We start from the raw sequence: 15,893 nt of genomic DNA on the forward strand, positions 1-15,893 counted from the left end.
GCAGTATTATAGTACTTATATTCTTGTACATAGGAGCAGTATTATATTAGTTATATTCTTTTACATAGGAGCAGTATTATAGTAGTTATATTCTTTTACATAGGAGCAGTATTATAGTACTTATATTCTTGTACATAGGAGCAGTATTATAGTAGTTATATTCTTGTACATAGGAGCAGTATTATAGTAGTTATATTCTTGTACATAGGAGGCAGTATTATAGTAGTTATATTCTTGTACATAGGAGCAGTATTATAGTACTTATATTCTTGTACATAGGAGCAGTATTATAGTAGTTATATTCTTGTACATAGGAGAAGTATTATAGTAGTTATATTCTTGTACATAGGAGCAGTATTATAGTACTTATATTCTTGTACATAGGAGCAGTATTATATTAGTTATATTCTTGTACATAGGCAGCAGTATTATAGTAGTTATATTCTTGTACATAGGAGGCAGTATTATAGTAGTTATATTCTTCTACATAGGAACAGTATTATAGTAGTTATATTCTACACAGGAGCAGTATTATAGTAGTTATATTCTTGTACATAGGAGCAGTATTATAGTAGTTATATTCTTGTACATAGGAGCAGTATTATAGTAGTTATATTCTTGTACATAGGAGGCAGTATTATAGTAGTTATATTCTTCTACATAGGAGCAGTATTATAGTAGTTATATTCCTGTACATAGGAGGCAGTATTATAGTAGTTATATTCTTGTACATAGGAGGCAGTATTATAGTAGTTATATTCTTATACATAGGAACAGTATTATAGTAGTTATATTCTTGTACATAGGAGCAGTATTATAGTAGTTATATTCCTGTACATAGGAGCAGTATTATAGTAGTTATATTCCTGTACATAGGAGGCAGTATTATAGTCATTATATTCTTATACTAGTTATGTGAATATTATATCTGTGATCCATTCCGAGACATTACAGAGGGACATTTAGACATACATTTCTATATGTAATATGAGATAATACTACTCCTGTGTACATGAAGCAAATATGGCAGCACTTTCTGTTGAATTTCTTGTGAACTGTTTGCTTGGTTTTGCAATACCAGACAATGTTTTGGATTAGTTTTGTTTGTTCATCGCAGGGTCATACCAGGTTTTAAGCACAATAAATAATGCCACTGTAGAGTATATGGATAATCTTATAGATGGAGTATTTGAGGAAGACTGCCACTTTAATTAGGATTATGGTTTCCAAACATATAAAACACATTTTTTGATTTCTTGCCGTGCGGTTGAGAGAAATGTGTTCAAGGAGTTAATTCATAAGTATACAAATATGAGGGACCAAGGGGGGGGGTGTCATCTACTGAACCCTTTTTGCTTTCTGTAGTTCAATCTGCTAAAAATTCCACATTCCTTTTTGTAAACCTTGTTTTTTGCTCTTATTTTCAATCACTTCATTGTAACTTTACTTAATATTATGCAAAATTAAGCGATAAATAACGAAAGTAGTATAAGATAGGAAAGTACAATAAGCAGAGTCAGAATCTCCCAGCTGTCCTGGAGAAGCTCTGATGTTTAGTTCAAGAAGAGTAGCATGTGTTCAGCATCTGTTCAGATAAGCTGCCCCTTCCCTTCGTTTATTCCGCTCTTAAAGTCCACCTGCCAGCAGGATCAACACCATTGAACCAGACATTCTGCTGGGTAGGGCTGATCCTGCTGACAGAAACGATACCTTCCTTGTGAAGATCGGTTGTGGCGTTCCTGAGAAAACAGACTTTGATTATTTTTGTAAATGACGTCTCTAGTGCACCGAGGGGCGTGGCCTGCACTGGAACACTCAGGCCCCACCCCTCATTGCACCGAAGCCCTCATTTACTTAAAGAATAAAAGTCTGTTATCTCGGGAATGCCACAACCAATCTTTACAAGAAAGATATCGTTTTGATCAGCAAGACCAACCCTACCAGGCAGTTGTCAGGTTTTATAGGGTTAATGCTGTTGACAGATGCTCCTTAAAGATCTTTTTGTTTTACTGGGTATCACTAGTTCCCAAAATGTGACTAACAAACCCAACCTTGTTTAGCATGCATCCTTGAAGAGTAGATAAAAATTAGTGAGCATACTAGGAGAGACAGGGGTGTTTGCCACAAGCTTCTACTTACCTCCATCAATTCCTGTTTTATCACTGGTTCAGAGCTGAACATTAAATAATGTGTTGAAAACCATGAAATTGATGTTTGCTTACATATGAGGTCTACATTTACCATGCATGGTAAACATACCTACAATGTTCCTATTGTGGTTGTTTTTTACTTCCTTCTGAGACTCTCAAGGGTTGTCTCCATAGTAATAAGGTTGAGGATCACCAAGGTAGACCATGTCGCCACCATCAATGTTTTACAGTATCTTCTTCCCTTAGCCTTGAGGCAACATGTAGACCTCTAGAATCTACAAATGCACTGGAGAGACTTTCATGACTATGATCCAGTTGGCATCATTTGACCTAGATGTTGAAATACATTCTGAGCCCCTGAAGTACGTCATGGATGTTCCCACCATGAAAAGACCAACCTACTACGTCTACCCAGATATCAGACCGCTGTCACATTAGCAATATGTTCAGGCCAACTTAGTCCTTTCTCTTCTTAAACAGCTGGTCTGAGGGGACAGTATAGTCCCATTTCTGTGTCACATCAAGTTGACCAAATTAAAGGTCAATGGAGTTTGTCAGCCCAGAACCAACCTGCAATGGGAAATGCATGGAAGGCCCGATAGGTCAATGAGCATAAATCCCTTAAACTGAGCCTGACCTTGCGCCTGAAGCTGAGCCTGAGCTTGAGTCTGAAACGGAGACTGAGCTTGAGCCTGAGCCTTCCATAGCCAGAAATAATCCCATCTGTGGAAACTTCTTTATATAGGGAAATGTTTAATGGCTTGTGTAGGACATCAAATGTTAAGACAAAGTGAGATATCAGAGCATGTCAGTATCTGATGGCCACCATAGCATAATGGAGGAGATCACCCCCGGAAATCTTGCAGCTTTTATAACCTGAGTGGCCTAATCTCTGTAAACTCTGATCGTTCCTCCTTCTCTATGTTCCTGAATGTTCCCTCAGATTGTGACCCATGTTTAAGCAGACGTTTGTGCTTCAGAGCTGTGCAACCTAAGTGAGGACCACTGTCCACCATATTGGAATATCTGAGCTTAGTTTATAGTCACCACCAGAATTGAAAACCACACAAACCCTTCCTGTACTTTTCAGGGCGTAGCTGTAGGGGATGCAGTTCCCTCTGCTTCCTAAAAATACACCATGATAGGTGGGGGAAGGGGTGCACCTAGCCTTTCTGAAATGGCGCCCCTCCTTCCCCAATGCCAATTTCTTAGCCTAGCCCCTTCTCCATAGCCCATGGCCCTTCGGCTTCCTCCCTCTTGTCCCTACCTGGTGCTGCCTGCGGCGATGGCCTCACTTGGCCTCATTGGTGGTGCACCCCTGGGTGGGGGTTCCAGGAGCCTCATGTTACATCGCTGGTACCTGTGAACACTACATCTCCTACAACACAGATTTACGGAGCATGCTCAGTACAAACACTGACCGAGCATGCATTAGGGAGCAGAATTCTGCATGCAGCCCTGGATGGGATTGGAATATCTACAGACATTGATTTTCCAAGGAGGATCATGTGTGAGGGTCATGCCACTACTCTGCTACAATGGGCTGGGTTGGGCACCTGTTGTAGTCCGACAGATCCGTCCATTTTGGTATGTCCAGTACGAGCTCTGCAGGACTTGGACCTCGTTTCAAGGAAGTACTGTTGTTTTTCCTCATCCATTGTATGCAGGCTTTTACTTTACCATTCTAAAAAACTGAGAGGCATGGCCAAGATGTGACCACAGGAGAACCAGTAGATTAAACGGATAGTATTACAGAAGTCACCTGTGTACTGGTGCCAGAGAAGGTGAGGGGTGGGGAACGGGCGCAGGGATTATAAAAGTGACAGGTCCAGACACCTTGGAGTTAGAAGAACAATCACAAGAGTCATAACCACTTATAATGGTGACGAGGAACCAGACATAAGGACCGAAGAACCGTGCTCCACTTCATCCCTGAAAATGTCGCCCCTGCCCTTCTTCCTTCTCATCGTGGTCTCCATACCGTCTGCAGGTAACTATTCCCCTATATCACCGTACAGGACGGAATTATACACAGGGTGCCTTATATATCACATCACAGTGAGGAGGGGGGGGGGGGTTAATACATTTTACCTTCAGTGATATATTGTAGCAAGCTTTCAGGACAAGAGACGTATATGTGCTGCTAACGTGTTCACAGCACACTGATACACTGTAGCAAACCCTCAGCTCTGAGTCATTTTAGGTCTGCATCTTGTGTGTCCATAACTACCATATCTACCATCCTCATCTCTGTAGGAGCATATGATGTCCTGTGCTTTACTGTATTTAACGATACAAGTCTACAGTGCGAAGATTTCCTGGGGGACGGGATTTTACAGGAGGACTGCTGCCTGAACCACAAGTACGGGTTCAAGAGAGAACTCAACCTAAAATGCCAGTCCTGCCGGTGAGAAAATCCACTGCGCCAAGAATAGATAATACACACATAGGAGCAGTATTATAGTAGTTATATTCTTGTACATAGGAGGCAGTATTATAGTAGTTATATTCTTGTACATAGGAGCAGTATTATAGTAGTTATATTCTTGTACATAGGAGCAGTATTATAGCAGTTATATACTTGTACATAGGAGGCAGTATTATAGTAGTTATATTCTTGTACATAGGAGCAGTATTATAGTAGTTATATACTTGTACATAGGAGCAGTATTATAGTAGTTATATACTTGTACATAGGAGCAGTATTATAGTAGTTATATTCTTGTATATAGGAGCAGTATTATAGTAGTAATATTCTTGTACATAGGAGCAGTATTATAGTAGTTATATTCTTGTACATAGGAGCAGTATTATAGTAGTTATATTCTTGTACATAGGAGGTAGTATTATAGTAGTTATATTCTTGTACACAGGAGCAGTATTATAGTAGTTATATTCTTGTACATAGGAACAGTATTATAGTAGTTATATTCTTGCACATAGGAGCAGTATTATAGTAGTTATATTCTTGTACATAGGAACAGTATTATAGTAGCTATATTCTTGTACATGGGAGGTAGTATTATAGTAGTTATATTCTTGTACATAGGAGCAGTATTATAGTAGTTATATTCTTGTACATAGGAGGCTGTATTATAGTAGTTATATTCTTGTACATAGGAGCAGTATTATAGTAGTTATATACTTGTACATAGGAGGCAGTATTATAGTAGTTATATTCTTGTACATAGGAGCAGTATTATAGTAGTTATATTCTTGTACATAGGAGCAGTATTATAGTAGTTATATTCTTGTACATAGGAGGCAGTATTATAGTAGTTATATTCTTGTACATAGGAGCAGTATTATAGCAGTTATATTCTTGTACATAGGAGCAGTATTATAGCAGTTATATACTTGTACATAGGAGGCAGTATTATAGTAGTTATATTCTTGTACATAGGAGCAGTATTATAGTAGTTATATTCTTGTACATAGGAGCAGTATTATAGCAGTTATATACTTGTACATAGGAGGCAGTATTATAGTAGTTATATTCTTGTACATAGGAGCAGTATTATAGCAGTTATATTCTTGTACATAGGAGGCAGTATTATAGTAGTTATATTCTTGTACATAGGAGCAGTATTATAGTAGTTATATTCTTGTACACAGGAGCAGTATTATAGTAGTTATATTCTTGTACATAGGAGCAGTATTATAGTAGTTATATTCTTGTACATAGGAGGCAGTATTATAGTAGTTATATTCTTGTACATAGGAGCAGTATTATAGTAGTATATTCTGTACATAGGAGCAGTATTATAGTAGTTATATTCTTGTACATAGGAGCAGTATTATAGTAGTTATATTCTTGTACATAGGAGCAGTATTATAGTAGTTATATTCTTGTACATAAGAGCAGTCTTATAGTAGTTATATTCTTGTACATAGGAGCAGTATTATAGTAGTTATATTCTTGTACATAAGAGCAGTATTATAGTACTTATATTCTTGTACATAGGAGCAGTATTATAGTAGTTATATTCTTGTACATAGGAGGCAGTATTATAGTAGTTATATTCTTGTACATAGGAGCAGTATTATATTAGTTATATTCTTGTACATAGGAGGCAGTATTATAGTAGTTATATTCTTGTACATAGGAGGCAGTATTATAGTAGTTATATTCTTCTACATAGGAGCAGTATTATAGCAGTTATATTCTTGTACATAGAAGGCAGTATTATAGTAGTTATATTCTTGTACATAGGAGGCAGTATTATAGTAGTTATATTCTTGTACATAGGAGCAGTATTATAGTAGTTATATTCTTGTACATAGGAGCAGTATTATAGTAGATATATTCTTGTACATAGGAGGCAATATTATAGTAGTTATATTCGTGTATAGAAGTGGCAGTATTATAGTAGTTATATTCGTGTATAGAATTGTCAGACCTATAGCGCTGGTGCACTTATAAAAAGATGGCTTTCTGATGGTCTGCAACGAGTTTCTAGCTACGCGCATAGATATCCTCTATACTGTGTGTAGAATATACACAGAATGCCTTCTTCTTTTAGCCCTTCTGAGTGGTCGGAGTGGGGGAACTGGAGTCCTTGCTCTGTCACATGTCATGAAGGTTTTCAGGAGAGACATAGAACCTGCATAGGACAAGGACACTGTCCTGGAAATGATCTTGAAGTTAAATCCTGCGTTCAACAAGAATGCTGTCCCGGTAAGTACATGTATACTGTGTATGTCTATATTAATCAAATCTGATAACATCACAAAATCATTTCCCGGGATAGACCTGCAGGATCCATCAGCAGATAATGTTTTAGAGTAGGATTTGCCTCCTCAGTGATTACAGAATACAGACTGCCATATATAGACTAGGAATTTGTCATAAACCTTGCAATATGTTCCACTGCCTAATGAGAGTCTTTATAATTCAGTGATGGGAGGTTGGTCCAAGTGGACATCATGGTCAAGATGTTCTGTTACTTGTGGCATTGGACATAAACAGAAAAGTCGACTGTGTGACAACCCAAAGCCTTCTTGTGGTGGGACCTGTATTGGTGTAAGCAATCAAATAGACTTCTGTGAAACTCATCAACTTTGTCCAAGTAAGTGACTCCAACAAGATCACTATATAGTGGGGACGTTCTTGGGTTGGGTGGTTTGGGTCAAACCATAAATGGAGAGGAGACAGAGATTTCTTAGCAAACATGGGGTTCTCCTTATGGAGGTTTCTAAAGCCATCACACTATTATGGGACCTCTATTGTACCAAGAGCGTCTACTTTTCCATTCCTTGGAGAGAATGACCCACAGGATGGTTTTCTTGACCTTTGTTTTATAAATAGGTCGTGTCATACCAATTCATGCTAACCTGCCACCCAAGACTTAGTTGCCTACGGTCTTTCTCTTGGGTTGACTACCAAAGGGCTTTTTTCTTTTACCATTGGCTTGTGGGCAGTGACATCAACTATGCCATCAAGGAGAAACCATGATAGATCAAGTTCTCACCAAATTTCTTCTACGAGGTCATGATTGTCATTTGGTTCCTCTCCAGCTCATGGTTCCTGGGGAAATTGGGGACCCTGGAATCCATGTTCCTCCCATTGCAAAAAAGAAGGTTCTACGAATATTCCAATTCAGTTACGTTATCGAGTGTGCGACAACCCTAGGCCATCTATATACCCTGCAGGAAACCCCTGCCAAGGTAGCGCCCACGAGGATCGACAATGTTCAGATCTTCCTTTCTGTCCAGGTAAGATACGCCAAGAGGTGGAAGACTTTAGAGAATAACCATCCCACATCTAAACTCACTTCACGTAGTTGTATTCCAGGCTTCTAGCTACATCAATTTCTACTGAAACCCAGGTAGAAAGAGAAGTTAGCTACTTCCTCCTTCACTTGTGTCATCCTTGAGCAACACTTTTCAACATATCTGGTTTAAAAGAAAAAAAAGTAACTTCCTAGATAAAAAAAATTGGGGAATTGTACTTGACAACCTGGTAGTGTTGAGAGAGGAAGTGGAGGAACCTGTGGGTGACTGGCAAGTAAGCCCCATGAAGACAAATATGGCTGACAGGAAATAGACCGGAGTGTGGAGCCCAAATAGCTGAGATCTTTTGTACCTAAGGATTGAGAAACACAATCACGTCTCATTTAATTTTCGGGGGGCCCAAAAAATCTACCTTTATTTGTTAGTCTTGCCCCAGTGATACAATAAATGCTCATTGATCCCATCTATGTCCTCATCTGTGGCCACATTTGGCTGGCCTGTTCCGGTAATGTTCCCTCAGTTGATGGCGGTTGGGGGTCATGGAAGAAAGACTCGCAGTGTACAGTGACCTGTGGCGTTGGACGGATAAGAGAAAAGAGGACATGTGACAACCCTCTGCCACGATACGGAGGACAAGACTGTGCAGGTTCTCCCACTCGAGACACTATCTGCAACACCAAGATTCCCTGTCCTAGTAAGTGCCAAATTCTGGATTTCAGAACTTCTTGTGGGGTTTCTTCCAAGCGGCCTCAATAGATATACTGGTAATGAAGATGGCAACGGCAGGAGAGGAGTGTGTTGATCTTGTGGGGGAAAGTGACCTGATGTTAGTGGAAGCATATAAGAGGGACAGACTAAAATGTAAGGGATGGTTATAGTAGGTAGTCAAGGAAGCACATAGCCCAGCAGCACAGAGTATTTCAGGAGAGGAGTGTGCAGTGACCTGATGTTAGTGAGGATAGGGAAGCATATAAGAGGGACAGACTAAAATGTAAGGGATGGTTATAGTAGGTAGTCAAGGAAGCACATAACCCAGCAGCACAGAGTATTTCAGGAGAGGAGTGTGCAGTGACCTGATGTTAGTGAGGATAGGGCTGCATGTGAGAGGGATGGAGCCATGATGTAAGGAAGGGATGTAGTGGATACTTTAGGGAGAAGATGCCCGAGCAGCACAGAGTATTTCAGGAGAAACCTGTGTGATCTGTCCACTGTGTGGTGGGGAATTAAGAAAAGTGGGGGATCACAGCAGCACAGAGTATTTCAGGGTAAATTAGTCTTATTTTGTGGGAGGAGGAAGTGACCACCTCAATGAGACAGATGCAATCTCATGATGCAAGGAGGGGTGGAGACACAAGTAGGAGAGCCCCCGCAGCACAGAGTATTTCAGGGTAGGAATGTGGCTGAGCATTTTTCTTTTTTTTGTTGTTGCAGTTGATGGGCAGTGGTCGAATTGGCAGGAGTGGTCCCCGTGTGGCCTTCTGCAAGGGGAAACCAGGTGCCAAAAAAGATATGGACTTCAGAACAGACATCGTGAATGTCTCGGGACAAGTAATGGAGGGAAGTGGTGCGAGGGGAAGTACAGGGAGAGCCGCAAGTGCTACAACGTCGATGGCTGTGACCGTAAGTGACTCCTGTCATCCCCCAGCATGAAATCGAGGAATCCTCTAATACAATGTGGGGGCGGCCTCTTCCTTAATTCTCCCAGATCACATTCATATAAATCCCACGGGGGTCCAGCCTGAGGCCACAGTGATTTCTCAGAGTTCCCCATTATTACTAGTTGGGGGGGGCGCTGTTGCATTGCTATCGGTGTAAAGGTTGGTGCTGTAAAGCGGTACTGCAAGTGAATGTAAAATGAATCTGAAGGTCTTCCAAGTGAAAGACCCCTCGTCTTATCGAGCGGCCGATATTATGTAAGATATTCTAACCTATCATATTATACATAGAAGCAATGCTAATAAGATTTTATACATTCCCTTTAAAACTTGCACAGTGAAAGTCGCCTGGACGTTAGAGGACATTCAGTCATGGCTGGTCAGTAGGGCTCAGGCCTGGTGGTCTCATCCCTGATGGTCGGTGGTTTGTACACCCGCAGATTTCATCTCCATCTCTTTCTGTTGGTTGATATTCCAGTTAATGGAGCGTGGTCGGCATGGACTGAGTGGGGACTGTGCTCCTCTCCATGTGGACTGTCCGAAAAAAAGAGATTCCGGGAGTGTCTGCCGCAGTATACTGAATACTCGTAAGTGACCAGTATACACAGCAGACCTATAATATAGTGACCAGTATACACAGCAGACCTATAATATAGTGACCGGTATACACAGCAGACCAATAATATAGTGACCAGTATACACAGCAGACCTATAATATAGTGACCAGTATGCACAGCAGACCTATAATATAGTGACCGGTATACACAGCAGACCTATAATATAGTGACCGGTATACACAGCAGACCTATAATATAGTGACCAGTATACACAGCAGACCTATAATATGGTGACCAGTATACACAGCAGACCTATAATATAGTGACCAGTATACACAGCAGACCAATAATATAGTGACCAGTATACACAGCAGACCTATAATATAGTAACCAGTATACACAGCAGACCTATAATATAGTGACCAGTATACACAGCAGACCTATAATATAGTGACCGGTATACACAGCAGACCTATAATATAGTGACCGGTATACACAGCAGACCTATAATATAGTGACCAGTATACACAGCAGACCTATAATATAGTGACCAGTATACACAGCAGACCTATAATATAGTGACCAGTATACACAGCAGACCTATAATATAGTGACCGGTATACACAGCAGACCTATAATATAGTGACCGGTATACACAGCAGACCAATAATATAGTGACCAGTATACACAGCAGACCTATAATATAGTGACCAGTATACACAGCAGACCTATAATATAGTGACCAGTATACACAGCAGACCTATAATATAGTGACCAGTATACACAGCAGACCTATAATATAGTGACCAGTATACACAGCAGACCTATAATATAGTGACCAGTATACACAGCAGACCTATAATATAGTGACCAGTATACACAGCAGACCTATAATATAGTGACCGGTATACACAGCAGACCTATAATATAGTGACCGGTATACACAGCAGACCTATAATATAGTGACCAGTATACACAGCAGACCTATAATATAGTGACCGGTATACACAGCAGACCTATAATATAGTACCAGTATACACAGCAGACCTATAATATAGTGACCAGTATACACAGCAGATCTATAATATAGTGACCAGTATACACAGCAGACCTATAATATAGTGACCAGTATACACAGCAGACCTATAATATAGTGACCGGTATACACAGCAGATCTATAATATAGTGACCGGTATACACAGCAGACCTATAATATAGTGACCAGTATACACAGCAGACCTATAATATAGTGACCAGTATACACAGCAGACCTATAATATAGTGACCGGTATACACAGCAGACCTATAATATAGTGACCAGTATACACAGCAGACCTATAATATAGTGACCGGTATACACAGCAGACCTATAATATAGTGACCGGTATACACAGCAGACCTATAATATAGTGACCAGTATACACAGCAGACCTATAATATAGTGACCAGTATACACAGCAGACCTATAATATAGTGACCAGTATACACAGCAGACCTATAATATAGTGACCAGTATACACAGTATGTGTAATGGTTCGGGCGTCCTGTTACAGATTTTGGGGTCCAGCAGCTGCGCCCCTGGTGACCCTTGTCTGTCTTTTTACAGGGGGTTAGAGGAGGCGGCCTTCTCAGGGACCCCCAAAGTGAGATGTGCTTCAATCAATGGAGAAACTCTGAAAGTGGAGGAGAAAATGACATGTCCAAATCTTCCGCCATGCCAATGAGGTGAATGTGGGGTCAGGACCCCCCAATTATACATGGGTGGTAACCGGAGACAACATAGGGCAACCTATCCTACATCTCCGGCTGAGGGATGGCTTAAGATGTGGCCTCCAGCAGAAACCCAGGACTAAGGCCCCTCATTCCTGGCAACAGTGCGGGTCCCCGAGGTCGGGTGTCCACCTGACTGTTCTAACCTGTCTGATTGGCCACCATCATGGGTCCACCTCCTTAAGTCAAGCAGGGCCTAGGGCCAGCTATATGAAAGTTGCGCGGGGCACATCCGCCATTCCTGCCGAAGGGGGCGCCAGTGAGAATACTAACGCTATTTGAGCACTACTTACTGTACACAATATTATTATAATGTATAGTGTTGGTGGCAGCACTATGGACGACTATATTACTTGGATAATATGTGGCGGTATCATTTATGCACCATTCTGTATGGCGGTATCATTAGGCACTATATGACAAGGTTATTTGTTTACGATATGACAGCACACCATATAGGCGGCACCAACAAAATTTCGGGAAGGGTGCCACCTATTAGATTGCCAGATTGCCCATTCAGTCCTATAAATAGAACCGCTATATCTGTATTTTCATTCCAGGTTTTCCCTTTCTCAGTTTGGCTGTGACTAGGGGACGGCCATTACTACAAGCAACATGTCTGAGATGCCGGAACGATCATATGTAAATCTCCATGTGAAATCTTATAATAGTCCTGAATAAATATGGATTCTAGCAGTAACGACGATTGTGCCAATGGAGTCTCTGTCTTTTCTTGAATATGCAGACTAGGAATGGTCCTTATAGGCTAGGAGAAGACCAGCCATGGAAGCCAAGGGGCCATTAAAACTATTAAACAGGTCATACAGCCTGGTAGCATTGATCTTGCTGATTAAAATGATACCTGTCTTGCGAAAATCGGTTGTGGCGTTCCCGAGGAAAATGAGTTTTATTGTTTATGCAAATGAGGGCTTCAGGGCATGGAGTGGTCAGGCCCCGCCTTTGGTACAGTGAAGCTCTCATTTGCAGAAAGAATGAAAGCACTTCTTCTTCGGGAACGCCACAACCGATTTTCACAAAATAGGGAGCATTTTAATCAGCAGGATGAACCCTATCAGTTAGTATGCCTGATTTAATACAGTTATTCCTGCTGAGAGGATCCCTTTAACTCAAAATGCACTAATAGGGCAAACAAAAAAAGTCTGCTTACATGAAGAATTTACTATACAGGGGTTGTTAGCTCTATATAATCTCCCAATGATGAGCCGATTCCAGTGTCTCACCCTTGGGACCGCCATATAGATGTAATACATGAGGGGAAAAAATATGTCATCACCTGTAGCGCCACCACAGGAGAAAAGAAGAATTACACAATTCTTAATAAAGTCAATGCAAACAGTTGATATGCTGAGTCCTACTGACAGAAAGGAAACCAGTCATTAAATAGTTAATTGTGAATCTGGTGACTTTACCTGTCGGAGTTGTGTATTTATTTGCTTTCTGTCCACTTCATGGTTTCCATTTAATCCCCTGCTCCCATCAGTCCTTGGCACCCAGCGGCCGCCTGTTTACACAGTTATCACTGGAGGCTTTTGATATAAATCTGTGAGTTCCTCTGTAGGGTGAATGAACTGATCACACAGTGTTTGAGCACCACTGGTATGATGTGTGGGCGCTATGGATGTGACATCTTGGGGGGGGGCGCAGGTGCTGAGGGGATAAGATATCTGGGCACTACTATTATAATACAGTCCTGATCAAAAGTTTAGGACCACTTGAAAAATGGCAAAAAATCCTATTTAGCGCGGCTGGATCCTAACAAGGTTCCAAGTGGAGCTTCAACATGCAACAAGAAGAGATGGGAGTCAGACAAACATTTTTTGAGCATTCAATTTAATGAAAACAACGAATAAACTGAGACAGGCTGTTTTTCAGCTGATCAAAAGTTTAGGCCCACACCTTCAAAAATCACCTAAACCCCCCCAAAACAGAAATCCAACTTCCAAACATGAACTCAGTAATGAGTAGCTCCGCCGTTATTGTTTATCACTTCAAAAATTCGTTTTGGCATGCTGGATGCAAGCGTTTCCATGAGGTGAGTGAGAACATTTCTCCAAGTGGTGAAGACGGCCGCACGAAGGCCATCTTCTGTCTGGAACTGTTGTCCATTTTTGTAAACTTCCCTTGCCATCCATGCCCCAAAGGTTCTCAATTGGATTTAGATCAGGGGAACACGCAGGATGGGCCAAAAGAGTGATGTTATTCTCCTGGAAGAAGTCCCTTGTCCTGCGGGCATTGTGTACTGTAGCGTTGTCCTGTTACCGCACAGACGAGGGCCCTCAGTCATGAGGAATGCTCTCTGCAACATCTGGACATAGCCAGCGGCCGTTTGACGCCCTTGCACTTCCTGAAGCTCCATTGCTCCACTGAAGGAAAAAGCGCCCCAGACCATTATGGCGCCCCCTCCACTGTGGCGCGTAGAAAACATCTCAGGTGGGATCTGCTTGTCATGCCAGTAACGTTGGAAACCATCAGGACCATCAAGGTTCCTTTTTTTCTCATCAGAGAATAAAACCTTCTTCCACCTTTGAATGTCCCATGTTTGGTGCTCTCTTGCAAAGTCCAAACGAGCAGTTCTGTGGTGTTCAAGGAGACGAGGTGTAGAATACAATTAAGGGAATGGGAGAGGGGATTGGAGGGGGTCAGGATCCTTGAGCTAGCTACACCATTCTCTCTCTCAGTCACACATGCCATGGGCTTTTCTTCTGTACTCAGAACACTCCTCTCCAGCAGGTCTCAGCGAATCACATTCTTGATTGTAGAGTCCAGGAAGACTTGTCTTGTCCCAGAGCTCACCAAGGTCACCATTGCTCTTACTTGTGAGTTAGGTTGGTGCAGGTAATTACACAGGAAGAAAGTTGTATCATATACCCCTGCCCCCATCCCAGCATATATGTCCTTGCTGACACAGGTGTGGGCAGTAAATACCAGCAGGGGGTCGGGCTTTCCCCAGGATGTGACAGTCCTGGCAGATCTTCCTTTCATCAGTGTCCTGCCCCAAGAACCCTTTGATGGTCCTCAGTTGCATATCAAGCAGACCCGGGCTGATTCAGTTCAAGATATCAAGGAACATCTTTGCATTAAGGCCTCTTTCACACTACCGTTTTTTTTTTCTGTTTTGCGGTCCGTTTTTTTGCGTTCCGTATACTGTCCGTATACGGAACCATTCATTTCAATGTTCCGTATGCATTCCGTTTCCGTATTTCCGTTTTTCCATTCCGTTGAAAGATAGAACATGTCCTATATTTGGCCGCAAATCACTGTCCGTGGCTCCATTCAAGTAAATGGGTCCGCAAAAAAAATCGGAACACATACGGAAATGCATCCGTATGTCTTCCGTATCCGTTTCCGTTTTTTCTGAATCATCTATTGAAAATGTTATGCCCAGCCAAAATTTTTCTATGTAATTACTGTATACTGTATATGCCATACGGAAAAACGGAACGGAAACGGAACCACAAGTATAGACAGAACAGGAACCCATTCATTCAACAGTCACACACTATTCATTATGGATATTAATAAATACATAACAAGTCACCAATATCCCTCATGATAATCACAGGAAAATCTACATATCCTACATTGATATCACATGCAGTATATAACATTACACCATGCTAATTGACTCGATCCCTTAACCAGATTGTCATTTCACTACCAACTAGTCTTGCTCGTCAGCTGCCTTATATGACTGGAATATGGGCAAGCCCACTATAGCAATATGTGACAGTCTGTGCGTTGCAAAAGTCCAGTCCAGCTGAATTCTACTTCTCACAAGATCTCATAAAATAAAAATAAACAATCAAAGATACATGATAGATGTATATATGTCCAATACCGGTGATTCTAATGTACGTTGTGCTCTATATTGGCCAATAAGGGCTCTTTCACACCTGCGTTCTTGTCTTCCGGCATACAGTTCCGTAGTCGGGGCTCTATGCCGGAAGAATCCTGATCAGTTTTATCCTAATGCATTCTGAATGGAGAGAAATCCGTTCAGGATGCAT

The 15,893-nt window shown here is 41.3% G+C and overlaps 1 protein-coding gene across 2 annotated transcripts; it reads left to right on the forward strand.

Moving 5' to 3' along the window:
- Positions 1-3,987: 3,987 nt before the first annotated feature.
- LOC122919415 (properdin-like) lies at positions 3,988-12,648 on the forward strand. Of its 2 annotated transcripts, none has more exons than XM_044268430.1 (10): positions 3,988-4,140; positions 4,407-4,557; positions 6,674-6,828; positions 7,049-7,219; positions 7,668-7,865; positions 8,404-8,577; positions 9,315-9,503; positions 10,017-10,125; positions 11,702-11,820; positions 12,442-12,648. In XM_044268430.1, exons 1-9 carry the CDS (start codon positions 4,089-4,091, stop codon positions 11,817-11,819), a joined length of 1,317 nt encoding a protein of 438 aa, XP_044124365.1. In that variant the 5' UTR covers positions 3,988-4,088; the 3' UTR covers position 11,820; positions 12,442-12,648. The 2 variants fall into 2 exon arrangements, with proteins under 2 accessions (XP_044124365.1, XP_044124364.1); XM_044268429.1 differs by having other exon boundaries at positions 12,426-12,645.
- Positions 12,649-15,893: the final 3,245 nt, after the last annotated feature.

This window comes from Bufo gargarizans, chromosome 9 (assembly GCF_014858855.1).
Source record: "Bufo gargarizans isolate SCDJY-AF-19 chromosome 9, ASM1485885v1, whole genome shotgun sequence".
Classification (NCBI taxonomy): Eukaryota; Metazoa; Chordata; class Amphibia; order Anura; family Bufonidae; genus Bufo; species Bufo gargarizans.